Source organism: Rhododendron vialii, chromosome 8a (assembly GCF_030253575.1).
Source record: "Rhododendron vialii isolate Sample 1 chromosome 8a, ASM3025357v1".
Taxonomy (NCBI): domain Eukaryota; kingdom Viridiplantae; phylum Streptophyta; class Magnoliopsida; order Ericales; family Ericaceae; genus Rhododendron; species Rhododendron vialii.
Genome location: NC_080564.1, coordinates 29466424 through 29481348, shown reverse-complemented (window position 1 = coordinate 29481348; position 14925 = coordinate 29466424). Strand labels below are relative to the sequence as shown.

Here is a 14925-nt window from a genome sequence, read left to right as displayed (position 1 = left end):
ATGAGATGCATGTTGTAAACGAGGGCTTTGGTTTAGTTAGCATTATAAAAAAAATTGGTTCGATTCGGTGTGATTCTAGTGCATTCAAAAAGTTTAGTTTGAATTTTTTTTTAAAGTTTTTACCCTATATGCTTGTACGGGCCATGCTTGTATATATTGAAAGTTGATTTGAGCTGAAATTTTACTATAATAAGTGTTTGTCCTTTGTCAAGGGTGAGCAATGGAAGAACATTTTGATTTAGATGATTTCGAAGTAGAAGATTTTCAGACTCCAAATAACGATGTGGAAATGTTAGAATCGCCATCAAGTGAGATGTCTTTTGCGACAATTGATGAAGCACGAAAGTATTATGAAGATTATGGTCGACAAAATGGTTTTTGGATTCGAACTCGAACTTCATCCAAAGGACAAAACCGGTCAAATGAAGTGACTAGTATACTATTTGTTTGCGCAATCGTCTGATAGTGACCAAGAGATGACGTAATGAGAATATGGTAAACGAAAACTTGCTTAACTTTCATGATGTTTTCGCTAATTATGTTCCATGCACAATCTTTACTTAATTAAAGTAACCTTGTGTTTTGTACAGGGCAAAACATCTTGATGCCAAAGGATTGCTTTGAATGATTACGGAGTCTTTTTGGATATTTGCTCATGGAGTTTATGTACCCTTTTTTAATTTAATGATGGAAAACTCGATTTTTGGAAACTTTTGGATGTTATTTTTGTGTAGTAAGGGTGGACCAACGCTGGATATATTTTGCCGAATCGTTTTTTGTTTGCATATTTGAATTCGTTGTTACCATACAAGATTGTTCAAATTCAATTGTTTGAAGGGCTGTTATGCTCCCAAAAATTGTATGCGAGTAGTTCTTTTCAAGTCATGGGGTTATGTACTATGTTGTTGAATCATGAGTTCTTTTCCGGCATATTTGAATTGGAGGTTACCTTTAGAGAATAGTTTGCTATATATGTAACATAATTGTTCAAGTTCAATTGTAGAATTGTTTGCCTAGGTTGGATCTTAATCGTATGAAAAATGGGGCTGATTTTTATACAATGAAAATAGGGAAGGAGAGATGGTCTTCTCTGGAAAACAGGTGGGAAGGAGACAACAAAATTCAGCTCCAAAAGATGGGGAGAAGAAATTGTAACATCCCAAATTTCAGGTCCATTGAAAGACATTATCAGCTTAATGAAACAAAGAACCAAATAAGAACTATAACTCCTCTTTGTCACGGTTCCAGCAAGAAGCTTTGGCTTTCTGAATCTACGTTGAGGGAAATGGAAAGGTGTAGGATAAAAGCAAATCATATATGCTTCCAAATTGAAAGCCTTATTGATTTGGGTCCTTTCTGTGTGTCATACCAATATACCAAATTTTAGGCATTTTAATATTTTCTATAAAAAAAAATATGTGCTTGTATGCCAACAGACCTATTTCTGTTCTTGTATGCCTTTTTAATGTTTTCTATTAAAAAGAAGCAGCAGCTAAACTTAACACAAAACTTGACACTTCATCTCAGCCATTAAAATCAAGGGCTGAGATTAAAACTTAAAACACCCCTCTACTCTCCCACTGATGTCATTCTCTCTCTCCACGTTAAAGAAAATAACGTCGTTCCAGACTCCTGTTCTCATTCGTTCCAGACGCCTTTTCCATACCGACCCCGAAAGCATATTACCGAGGGCTTCGTACCGACCCCGAAGACATATTACTGAGGGCACCCGAGGGCTCCGTACCGACCCCGGAGACATACCACCGAGGGCTCCATACCGACCCCCGAAACACAATACCGAGGGTTCCCGAGCAAGCCTCCTGCGCCTAATGAGACACATCATCGAGAAGAATCCTCGCGAAGGGCTGACCTGGCCATGTGCTCCGTAACCGCCTTATCCGGTGCGTCATCTATGATGTCACCTGAGGCAGTTTCCCGAGCGTGACCTCCACGCGCTAGCTTGGAGGCCAAGCAAACCAAGATCTATAAATACAAAGGGACTCTAACCTAAAGAGGTAGGTCGTTCTACCCTAACCCTGGACCTAAACCTCTCTCCTTACAACTAACTTGATCGTCGGAGGGTCACTGGGCTTCCACAGCCCTAGTGACTTGTTGCAGGTCCAGCAGCGGAGGCGTGGAGCAAACGGAGGAAGGAACTGGAATCCTCTCACGATCAAGATCCCGACAATTGGTGGAAAACGCCGACTAGTTCGTCTGAAGCATGAAATAACACTGTTCATGTTCTTCCCGAGGTCTATATTCTTTCCGAGGCCTATCTCCTTCCCGAGGCCGTCGACGCTCTTCCCGTCACGGCCACCAACCCTAGTGACTTGTTGAAGGTTGAGCAGAGGACGCACGGAGCTGTAAGGAAGGAGCAAGGAGCGGAGCCCGAGCCGACTGATCCAAATCTGAATCCCGACACATAGTTTGGGAAACAAACCCGATAAAACTAACCATAAATAGTCTCACAACATTGGCTAACAACAGTTTCAAGTGTATAGACGACAATTCAGATAATTAACATACAATAACTAATTCAGTCCCTGGGGGCAGTTTTGTCTCTAGCAGTTTGGCACGTTCCCTTGCCCCAGCAAGAACATTTGGCTCGGCATTCCAACAACATGTAGACACCCTACGTTGTAGGAAAGATGGGTGACTAGGATCTATAATTATCTTGTCAAGCAATGCAGCATTCTCAAGTAAATTTAGAGCAAACTCAGTGTCACTTGTATTGCCAACCCACCCAGCAATTTCCACCACTTTAAGACATTCAAGTCTCCTGCTTCTACCCTCCTCCCTCGGCTTTCCTCTTCGCCAAACAGCGAATTCCTCGGCTTCCTGCCACAGAAAGCATTTCAGATCATAGAATTGTTACTCTGTTTGCAGACAAGGAAATCGCAAAACAAAACCAGAAGACATGGAAATAATTTTTAAGTTCACATCATGACGTACAGTATCTGGTTCGCTAAAGCAACGACTAGAGTACCGCAACTGCAAAAGGGAAAGCAGAAAAAGATGTCAGTGACTAGAAAACTCATCAATTTAATGACAAAAGTGACATTATTATGAAATGACTATCAAGGTCTGTCATTGGACATGAAACAAACATTTCAAGAGAAAGCCTAATTGTAATGTCTACATTGATCATTTAACTGTATTGTCGCTTTTTGGATCACAGTTCGAGTTCTCTTGTCGGTCTTCTGTGAAGTGTTTATTATCAAATGACTATCAAGGTCTGTCATTGGACATGAAACAAACATTTCAAGAGAAAGCCTAATAGTAATGTCTACATTGATCATTTAACTGTATTGTAGCTTTTTGGATCACAGTACGAGTTGGATCACAGTTCGAGTTCTCTTGTCGGTCTTCTGTGAAGTGTTTATTATCAAATGACTATCAAGGTCTGTCATTGGACATGAAACAAACATTTCAAGAGAAAGCCAAATAGTAATGCCTACATTGATCATTTAACCGTATTGTTGGTTTTTGGATCACAGTTCGAGTTCTATTGTCGGTCTTCTGTGAAGTGTTTATTAACTCGATAATATTGGAACAACTTATTTTCCAATTTCAAAGTCCTAATCGAAGTAAAAACTAAGTCTGCATCAAAAGGCATAACTCTTTATTTTCTGAGTACCAGCAACAAACCAAATCTAATCTAATCTAACCTAAGAGTTGGGAATGAGATCCCATGATGAAATCGAACCCAGGACTTGATTCTCGGGAAGGGAAAGCCGTAACACTTGGCCAACCATTTGTTCTACATACGAACTTCTATCCATGATAAGTACTAAAGCGAGGGAGCAACCGAATTTTATGACATGATTTTCAAATTCTAACCAAGCGCAAAATGAAAGATAAATGTACTTGAAAATCTAAACAAACTCCCATGCTTTCCACTCCTACTTAAGCCTAAACCTTCCAATTTTCAATAACCTCTGTAAACCCCAACACAAAGCCCTACATAATTTATTTGTCCCAAAAAATGTTCCCACACACTTGAGCTGCAACAATTTGAATTTAGAGTCGAAGGATCTCCCAATTTTTGTGTGATTGTCTCCATAATGGGAAATGAGTATTCATGTACAAGTTAAAATTACGTCCTTTGTGCAGAAAGTGATTACATAGAGTATACATTTGAGAATAAGGTATGTAATACGAAGACAACTAACAAGCCTTGTAACAAATGGTACTTTTAAATTCCGTGCACATAGAATCCTATTGATGCTTGCCAATTAAGGTAAGTACAGCCAAGAATTGTAATGCTACACCACAAAACACGAAAATTCAAGTTCATGCTATCCTTTCCAAATCAAAGAACGTGGTTGTCAGCAAAAAGTGGATTACACAATATAAGCAGACACTATGCTTGCATCACAAAGCACATACTGATTCAACAAACAACAAAGGCTAATGGTTTTACCGACAACAGTTCAACATACCTCGAAAAAGAAAAAGATAAAAGAGAGACAGAGCCATTGGTACTGTCCTAAACGCTTCCAACGTTCAAGAGAGGAAGATTCATTTAAAGGAAAATACCATGGAGTCTAAATCTTCCAACAATGCAAGCACACAATTCGTGGGTTTAATTGTGGGAGATAGAGCATTAACAAGGGAAAGGGTAAATTTAAAATGTTGTACGCGAACAAAGAGACTTCATCTGATTATTCTCATTCTAAACTTTGTCTCAACTAATCTTTTATATGAGCATGCACCATCGGGTTGGATAAGTGGGCCACCAAGAACCGAGCACACGAAAGGTCGAGTAGATTCTCGGCATTCTCAACCCAACCAATTTAACCAAACCTCAAAAACTAAGGTCGCTTGAGGTTAAACTACGTTCTACTCCAGCAACATAACATTTCGGTGTCTAGGAAACAGCAAAACCCAGCAATGAAGTCCACACAAGGTATCGAGGTATGTTAATCTTGATGGTCTGAGAGCAAATTTTCATTTTTCACAGCAGTATAGGGTACGGGCCCGGGTGCGCATAGGTTTTAAAAGTAGATGTGGTGTATGTGTCATGGGGACAAATTTCAGGGAGTAACATTTTCCCTTGACTTCATTACAACTTAATAACTACATAATCAAAAGAAATAATTGGATGGATGATCTCTAACTAATGAATGAATACAACAGCACGTGCAAGTCCTGATTTGGACAAAAAGTATGTTGTCATTTGCATGCCATGTGAACTACAATCTTCTTAAATGGAAAGCCGTTTCAGGAAAGGAGATCACCTTCAACACAAGCTTGTACAAGCAAGGAGATGCATCTATCAAGGAAGTGAGGCAAAGGATGCTTTGATCTGAATATGCAGTAACTTGCAATTCCACCTTCTTGAGATTAAGAAATTCGGGAAACGTTGTTCGGGTAAAACAACCTCTATCTGAAAACTGAAAAAATTGGAAAGATAAAATTTAAAATAAAAAAAAAAAGGAAAAAGGTAACAAAAATTATTTATGAAAAGAAGCAACACATACTAACCTCAAAATCTAGGCGCAGTACGAGCGTCTCTAGCTGATAGAGCACTCCAGAAAGAGAGGAAAAGGGGTCACAAACAACACGCTCCCAATGAGAGCCTCCCATGGATACCTCAGAGAGGAGGGGAACGTTCTTAAAAGGATTATTTATACGAGGCCCAAAATACTTAAATGAGACCAGATTTATAGCTGAAATCTCAACGTTTTTCAAACTGTTACAAATGATAAGCTCCAAGCGCTTCAACTTAAGAGCACTGGCTATCTTGATATTAACCAGGGACTCTGATTCCATCAAAGACAATTCTTCAATCAATGGACAATTTGACAAGAAATGAGCAAGAACTTCATCCGTCATGTCCACATTTCGCAAGCAAAGGGCAGTCAATGAACTAACGTTTAAAACACGAAGCGAGCTCAATGAAAAAGTATAAGATTGGCCAATCCGAACAGCAGAACACTCAATCAGGTCCAACTCCAGCCGCCTAACTCTTTTCCCCATTGCAAAGTTTATCCATCCGTCAATAATGCACGCAGACTTCTTATCCAAATCAAAACACACTCTAAATCCGTCAATATCTTGGCCTTGATGCAAATTCAAGACTTTATTCACCCAATTTATATACTTGGCCCTTTCAGTCTCAAGTGACATTTCTATAGTCTTAAGTGACATTTCAAAATTCTCAAGTGAAATTTCCATTTCCTGCTCCATCCGATCCATTGTCTTTGAACCATCAAAATCTAGACTACCTGTGAAATACTTCCACAAATTTTCCCATCTGTGAGAAAGAACACTAGTTCTTGCTGCTTCTTTCATTGTCAAGAGGGATAACAGGGTGCATACAATTTCATCCGGCAATACACTTATTCGATCATCCATTTGATTATCCTTTTAACAAGTTCCACACTAACCACTGTAGACAAAAAGCAAGTTACGTATTGGGTATCAGACATTATAATTAGTCCAAAAAAACCTTGAGAAATAAATAAAAACATAAGAAAAATTGAAAGCAACATTGTAATCAATGGATTCGGGGACTCTGTAGTGCCGAAGCATGCTGCAGGGGTGCAACCTTCCCAAAACGACTCATATTTGGGTAGAAAATAAGACACTTCAATTGGACAAAAATGATGTCGTTTTGGACCTCTTCCATCCAAAATGAGGAAGACAAAACCGTCGGCCTACACTATCACCACACCATATCACCTTGAACACCAGCACCCTGTCAGACTAGGAAACCCACCATGGCACCATCACCACTTCAAACACCCCTCCACCGTCACCGCCAATAGCTACAAGCACACCCAAAAAAGACCAAATCCATTGCCATCACCAAATTAGACCAAACACACCACCGCTGCCATCACCAAATCAAACTAAACCCACTCATCTCCAAATCAGAACAAGCCCACGACAATCCTTGAAGCAAACGGAATCTACTTTCACTAAACTTCAGGGCTGTTTGAATTTTGGGTTTTGTTATTAAGTTTCGAACATTTTTCTGATTTTTGGTTGTTTCGTGAATACAATTGGTTGAGATTAGGGATTCTTGTAAATATTGATAGTGGGTTGATAGGAAAAGTGTAAAGATGTGGTGCAAGCCCTATAACAACTCTACCTAGGCCATTGGAGAAGGAAGCTGAATTGGAATAGAGCTCCTTTGAACAACCTCAGAAAATAATAGTCCCTGATCGCCAGATCCTTTGACGGCCAACTTCTTTTTATCCTTGACATCTCATTCTATCGAACAAGTGGTTGAGTACAGAGTTTGTCATATGGGGGCAAGCATTAGCAGGTACCAATAAAAATACTACATAGTACATAGACTGGCCCCCGTACAAATAATACCCCACCAAAAATGTCGTACATAGATGCATAAAATTTCCAGATCAGGAAACTGAGTTACAGAACCAAGACAAATCACAGCTGCAAAGAATCTTCAGAAGTATATCGAATGTCTAAATATATTCTAACAAAAAATCTGATCTTTCAAAACCAGTACTAGTAGAGAGAGATACCATACGTTAGACAACTAAATCCAAATAACGAGTTCACGAGATTTAATGAAACTCCGATCAAACATAAAACACAAAATTGATTTCACAAACGCAGTCAAAAGACAACACAGAGCATCAAAATAGAAAAAAGGAGATAACTTTGGAAATTAAAACCTAAATCAGATGTGAAGCAGCAATAACAGATATATACTCCAAAATGTACACCTATATGCAAGATGAATGGGAATCCTGGCCTGGCAAGCAAAAGGTTCGGAATATATAAAGGGGGAAAGTCAATTCATGATAAATCCAGGAAACAAACGGCAAGGGGATGTCGAAAGCCAGCCACAAACATCAAAAAATCAAACTAATCGTATAAACTATATACAAAAGAAGTGGTAAGCCCAATTTTTTACGCAAAAACATGGCTTCACCTGTTAATGTCTGCTGAAACTTTAATGGTGAGATATTCCTATAGTGAGATGAGAGAGGGATATGCTTGTAGATATATGCATAACATCCTTTTGTTGTACGGAGTCCTTAACTGCCCCGAGAGAGAGAGAGAGAGAGAGAGAGAGAGAGAGAGAGAGAGAGAGAGAGAGAGAGCGCCCATGAGAGGAGTTTGGCTCCTCTCCAATCCTTGGGGAATTTCCAATGCTAATTCAACGGACAAGGATATAACATTGAACACAACCTATTTGAAGGATTTGAGGATGAACACACATAATTATTTACCCCTCATGTTTGGAGAGATTTTTCAGTGTGGAGCGGGTATATCCTACGTGGTACCTGCACGGAGCATCCGAGCCATCCGATACACTTTTAGATGTACGCATACATAGACATGGAATGTTTATACTCCCTACTACATATCTCTGATATCACAATTTTGCCTCGAATCCGTTGATCACAATTTTGCTTGTGTTTTTATTTATTTCTCAAGGTTGTTTGGACTAATTATAATTTCTGATACCCAATATTGAACTTGTTTTTTTTTTCTGCAGTGGTTAGTGTGTAACTTGTAAGAAGGATAATCAAATGGATGATCGAATAAGTGTACTGCTGGATGAAATTGTCTGCACCATGTTATCAGTTATCCTTCTTGACAATGAAAGATGCAGCAAGAACTAGTGTTCTTTCTCACAGATGGGAAAATTTGTGGAAGTATTTCACAGGTAGACTGGATTTTGATGGTTCAAAGACAATGGCTCGCATGGAGTAGGAAATAGTAATTTCACTTGAGAATTTTGAAATGTCACTTGAGACTGAAAGGGCCAAGTATACAAATTGGGTGAATAAAGTCTTGAATTTGCATCAGGGCCAAGATATTGACGGATTCAGAGTGTGTTTTGATTAGGTTAAGAATTCTACATACATTATCGACGGATGAATAAACTTTGCGGTGGAGAGAAGAGTTAGGCGACTAGAGTTGAACCAGATTGAGTATTTTGGTCTTCGGAATGACCAATTGTATACTTTTTCATTGAGCGTGCTTCGTGTTCTAAACGTTAGTTCATTGACTGCCCTCTGCTTGCGAAAGGTGGACATGACAGATGAACTTCTTGCTCATTTCTTGTCAAATTGTCCATTGATTGAAGAATTGTCTTGGATGGAATCACGGTCCCAGGTTAATGTCAAGATAGTTGGTGCTCTCAAGTTGAAGCGCTTGGAGCTTGTCTTTTGTCGTTGTTTGCAAAACGTTGAGATTTCAGCTATAAATCTGATCTCATTTAAGTACTTTGGGCCTTGTATAAACAATCCTTTTAACAACGTTCCCCTTCTCTCTGAGGTATCCATTGGAGGCTCTCATTGGGTGCATGTAGTTAGTAACCCCTTTTCCTCTCTTTCTGGAGTGCTCTATCAGCTGGAGACGCTCGTAATACACCTGGATTTTGAGGTTAGTATGTGTTGCTTCTTTTCATATATCAAGAAAATGATTTTGGCACTCCAATTTTTCATGCTGGCACTCCAAAATTTGTCTTCTAGTGTGGCTTGCTATGTATAATTTTTACACTAAAAGACAAGTTTCGGAGTGCCATCATAAAAAAGTGGAGTGCCAAAATCATTTATTGTCATTACCTTTTTTCCTTTTTTTTATCTTTCCAATTTTTTCAGTCTTTGTTGAGAAGTTGTTTCACCCGAACAACGTTTCCCGAATTTCGCAATCTCAAGAATTTGGAATTGCAAGTTTCTGCATATTCAGATCAAAGCATCCGCGGATCAAAAAAAAAAGATCAAAGCATCCTTTGCCTCACTTCCTTGATAGATGCTTCTCCTTGCTTGTACAAGCTTGTGCTGAAGGTGATCTCCTTTCCTAAAAGGGCTTTCCATTTAAGAAGATTGTAGTTCACATGGCATGCATGCAAATGGCAACATATTTTTTGTCCGAATCAGGACTTGCACCTGCTCTTGCATTCATTCACTAGTTAGAGATCATCCATCCAATTATGTCTTCTGATTATGTAGTTATTAAGTTGTAATGAGGTTAAGGGAAAATGTTACTCCCTAAAATCTGCCCCCAAGACACATACACCCCAACTACTTTTAAAACCTACGCACACCCGGGCCCCTACCCCATACTGCTGTGAAAAATGAAAATTAGCTCTCAGACCATCAAGATTAACATACCTCGATACCTTGTGTGGACTTCATTGTTGAGTTTTGCAACTAGTTTCCTAGACACCAAAATGTTATGTTGCTGGAGTAGAGCCGTAGTTTAACCTCCAGCGACCCTAGTTTTTGAGGTTGGGTTAAATTGGTTGCATTGTTTTGGGTTGAGAATGCCGAGAATCTACTCGACCTTTGGTGTGCTCGGTTCTTGGTGACCCACATACCCAACCCGACTGGTGCATGCTCATATAAAAGATAAGTTGAGACAAAGTGACGCAGCGAAATTTACGAGAGACTAGTTAGCGTACTAGTCCAAACGAGATAAACAACTCGTTGCAACGAGCAAATCTTGCGCACAAAAAATAAAAAGAGAATCTCTGCAATATTATTGATAAAAGCTTTAAAAGTTCAATAATTGAATAGGTTACAGCCCTTTTTATTAGACAATAACCCTAGAAATCCTACAGTAAAAGAAATAATAAATCATGCCAAAACAAGCGGCATTAAATAAAAGATATTTCCTAATTAATTAAAATAAAATCCTAATTCTTGTAGACCAAGAATCCTAATAAAGGTAAAAATCAAAATCAAACCGAATACGGAAAGTTAATAATTCTAACCTAAATGAAAATATTCCTAACCAAAATCTTATTCTAAAACAATAAAAATAAAATACAAAAACTCTCCATTTTTGTCCTACATCACAAAGTTTAGAATGAGAAATTAGATGAAGTCTCTCTGTTGGCGTACAACATTTTAGATTTACCCTTTTCCCTCGTTAATGCTCTATTATCTCCCACAACTAAACCCATGAAATGTGTGCTAGCATTGTTGGATGATTTAGACTCCCTGGTTTTTTCCATCGCATGAATCTTCCTCTCTTGCAACTTGGAAGCGTTTAGGGAAGTACCAACAGCTCTGTCTCTCTTCTTTCTTTCTCTTCTTCGTGGTATGTTGAACTGTTGTCAAACCAGTAGCCTTAGTGGTTTGTTGAATCAGTATGTGCTTTGTGATGCAAGCATAATGTCTGCTTATATCATTCACCATCTTGTTGCAGGCTTGGCCAAGTATTGTCGAAATTAAAGTGTAATCCACTTTTTGCTGAGAACCACATTCTTTGATTTGGAAAGGATAGCATGAACTTGAATTTTTGTAATTTGTTATAATGCTTGTTAGTTGTCCTCGTATCACATGCCTTGTTTTCAAATGTATAATCTATGTAGTCACTTTCCGCCCAAAGGACGTAATTTTAACTTGTACATCATTACTCACTTCCCATTATGAAGACGATCAATCAAAAACTGGGAGATCTTTCGACTCTAAATTCAAATTATTGCGAGTCAAGTGTGCGGGAACATGTTTTGGGACAAATAAATTATGCAGGGCTTGTTAGAGACTCAGGACTAATGATGCTTTGTGTTGGGGTTTACGGAGGTTATTGGAAGTTGGAAGGTTTAGGTTTAAGTATGAAAAAAATTGCAGGCTATGGGGTTTGAAAAAAGGTGTATTACTTGTGTAAAGTATGGGAGTTTGTTTAGATTTTCAACTAAATTTATCTGTGGTTTTGGGCTTGATTAGAATTTATTGAGAAAATCATGTCCTTAAATATGGTTGCTTCAAGCCCCTCGCTTTAATACTTATCATGGATAGAAGTTCGTATGTAGAACAAATGGTTAGCCAAGTGTTACGGCTTTCCCTTCACGAGAATCAAGTCCTGGGTTCGATTCTCATCATGGGATCTCATTCCCACCTCTTAGGTTAGATTAAATTTGGTTTGTTGCTGGTACTCAGAAAATAAAGAGTTATGCCTTTTGATGCAGACTTAGTTTTTTCTTGGATTAGGACTTTGAAATTGGAAAATAAGCTGTTCCGAAATTATTGAGTTAATAAACACCTCACAAAAGACCGACAATAGAACTCGAACTGTGATCCGAAATTATTTCCATGTCTTCTGGTTTTGTTTGCGATTTCCTTGTCTGCAGTCAAAGTAACAGTTCTATGGTGTGAAATGCTTTCTGTGGCAGGAAACCGAGGAATTCGCTGTTTGTTTGGCGAGGAGGAAAGCCAAGGGAGAAGGGTAGAAGCGGGAGACTTGAATGTCTTAAAGTGGTGGAAATTGCAGGGTGGGTTGGCAATACTAGTGATACTGAGTTCGCTCTAAATTTACTTGAGAATGCTGTATCACTTGACAAGGTATTTATCGATCCTAGTTACCAATCTTTCCAGCTGAATCCCGAGTCAAATGAGCTTGCTGGGGCAAGGGAACGTGCCAAACTGCTTGAGACAAAACTGCCCCCAGGGTCTGAATTAGTTATTGTATATGTTAATTATCTGAATTGTCGTCTATACACTTGAAACTGTTGTTAGCCAATGTTGTGAGACTATTTATGGTTAGTTTTAACTGTTTTTAGTCGTCTCCTTTCTTTTGTAATCCTGAAAATGAATACTTTTTATTGCAATCCACTATTTTTTATATTTTTTTGCTTTTTTTTTTTGGTTGGAAAGTGGTATTGGTCATTTAGTTAGCTGATTCATGTACTATTATGACCTTAAGCCAAAATCAAATGGGAAAAAGTCTTTGGCACGACATATCATATGCACACAAATGATTGCCTGTCATGGTGTATTGAAATTTGCATTTATATGGTGTTGGATAAATGGTTTTGAAGTCCTTACAAAACGACGTCGTTTTTTGCAGAAAATAAGACAGTTGATTGGAGTTGGCCAAAATGATGTCATTTTGGTCCTCTTATTTTCTTGTGAGACCCATCTTTCATCCACTTTCTTTTCTTTTGACCCATTATTAATCATAAGCAGAATTCATAATCTCAACCAATCATAGTCACGAAATTATGAAAAACAAAAACAAATGTCCAAAATTAACAAAACCCCAAATTTTAGTAAAAATAGGTTCGGTTATGCGGCATGGTTGCTGTGGCTTGTTCTGATTTGGAGATGGCAGTGGCCAGTGGGTTCGGTTTGATTGGGTGATGGATAGGGGTGATGTGTTAGGTCTAATTTGATGATATCAATGGACAGAGTCGGCCCTACAGCAAGGCCTTACGAGGGCCTCCAAATTTTGGCCAAAATAACGGCCCCATAAGGAATAGTTGAGTATTAGTAGTTAGCAAAATAAACGTTAGAAGAATTTGGTTCAGCGGTAAGACGAACTCAGTTCAACTCACGCCCAAACACATTCTTTATGTGTTCCTTTTGTCAAAAATACCAAATCCTTTGTTGGGACTTGTAGGTGTAGGTGCCGTGTATCGAACTTGCGTCCTAAAGAACACAGTGGGTACTAACATCCTAGCCACAAAAACCAAAGCCTGTTCTGTGTACAAAAGGGGCTGAAATTGATAAATACACAAACTAGCCATTATTTTTGTTAAATTTTGAAAAAAAATAGGGCCCCACCTAACAATTCGGCCTAGACCCCAGACACTTTGGGTCCGCCCTGGAAATGGATTTGGTCTTGATTTGGGTATGCTTTAAGCTATTGGACGCTGCTGATGAAAAAAGTTTATGCCTTGTTCGGTTTGGTTTTTGAAAAAAAAAATTCAACTCAAAAATAAGTCATTAATCCTATTTTCAATCATTACTCTCCACTCATTATACATATCTCCAATTAATATTCTCAGTTCTCTCTCTATCTCTCTCCACTCATTACCCATACTTCCAATCATTACTCTGTTTTTCTCTCCACTTATAACCCTAAAAACTTCGTAAAAAACTCATCCAAACACAACAGGCTCTAATGGCTATTGGTGGTGAGGGTGGAAGGGTGTTTGAAGTGTCAATGAACAACAATAATGCGTCATGTTGGTAAGCCGCTTGTTTAGGAAGCATGGGATCGTGAGTTCGATTCCCGTCAATTTTTTAACCAAAAAACAAAAGTGTCAATGATGGGTTTTCTAGTTTGCAATGGTGCTAGTGTACGAGGTGATACAGTGTTGTGATAGTCTTCCTTGTTTTGGAATGGAAGAGGACCTAACGACGTTGATTTTGTACATCTTATTTTCTACCCAAAATGACATCGTTTTGGAAGGCTGCACCCCTGTAGTGAGCTTAAGCGCTAGAGGGCCCCCGAATCTGTTGATTACAAAGTTTCTTTTGCTTTATTTATTGGGAATTGATAATGCCAAAACCATTTTTGTTCCTGTCAAAACTCAAGGGGTATTCTGTCATTACATGACTTAATTGTCCTCTACTACATCACTTGCTTTACGAAAATGCCCCTTGAAATCATCCATTTAGATTTGAGTCTAATGACTTCTGCACACTTGTGAGATTACTGTCCTTTCTGGTCAACATAATCTCTTCGTCTTCCAATTATTTTCACAACCTACCTACACTTACTCCAATCAACCAAAATTGACAATAGAATGGCTTGCCTCTCGAATCCTTGATCTCTCTCTCTCTCTTACTCACTGCAAGACTTAGCTTTCTCTCCTCTATCCTTCGACTCCCATCGTTCCAAACCACTGCCAAAAAATCCCTCTTTCACCCACAATCTGTACGTGGAGACAATAGGAAGATTACAACTAATAGCAACAGATTTTTGTCATTTAGATCAAAATGGAAGACAGTGACCCACTTTTGCCTTTGTATCTCTCCATATTCTATCTTGGCATGCTGTAAGTCATCCTTGTTTCTTGGATTAAACTAACATGATTTGGGTTGATGGTGAATTGGATTGATGAGTACGGTGGCATACTTGATCAAATATGAACAGCAGTTAGAGGAACAAAGGAAGTAGAAGCAAAAGGGCGCGTAACCCACTTTTGCCTTCAATCAAAGGAAGCAGGAGAAATAGGAGGAATTTGGAAGGGAGAGTAGA

At 38.7% G+C, this 14925-nt stretch overlaps 1 protein-coding gene across 1 annotated transcript; it reads right to left on the bottom strand.

The window, feature by feature from the left end:
* Positions 1-2428: 2428 nt before the first annotated feature.
* LOC131336448 (F-box/LRR-repeat protein At2g42730-like) lies at positions 2429-8077 on the bottom strand. The gene is made up of 5 exons (XM_058372301.1): positions 7913-8077; positions 5488-6394; positions 5241-5396; positions 2953-2991; positions 2429-2838 (listed from the first exon to the last, which is right to left on the bottom strand). The coding sequence occupies exons 2-5, from the start codon at positions 6358-6360 to the stop codon at positions 2518-2520; spliced, it is 1389 nt and encodes a 462-aa protein (XP_058228284.1). The 5' UTR covers positions 6361-6394; positions 7913-8077; the 3' UTR covers positions 2429-2517.
* Positions 8078-14925: the final 6848 nt, after the last annotated feature.

Excerpts from the sequence above, each read along its gene's own strand:
- LOC131336448 (XM_058372301.1), bottom strand. The coding sequence starts at position 6,360 with ATGGATGATCGAATAAGTGTATTGCCGGATGAAATTGTATGCACCCTG. Across the intron at positions 5,397-5,487 it reads TACTGCGCCTAGATTTTGAG|TTTTCAGATAGAGGTTGTTT; the intron begins GTTAGTATGTGT and ends CAATTTTTTCAG. Across the intron at positions 2,839-2,952 it reads GCTTTAGCGAACCAGATACT|GAAGCCGAGGAATTCGCTGT; the intron begins GTACGTCATGAT and ends TTTCTGTGGCAG.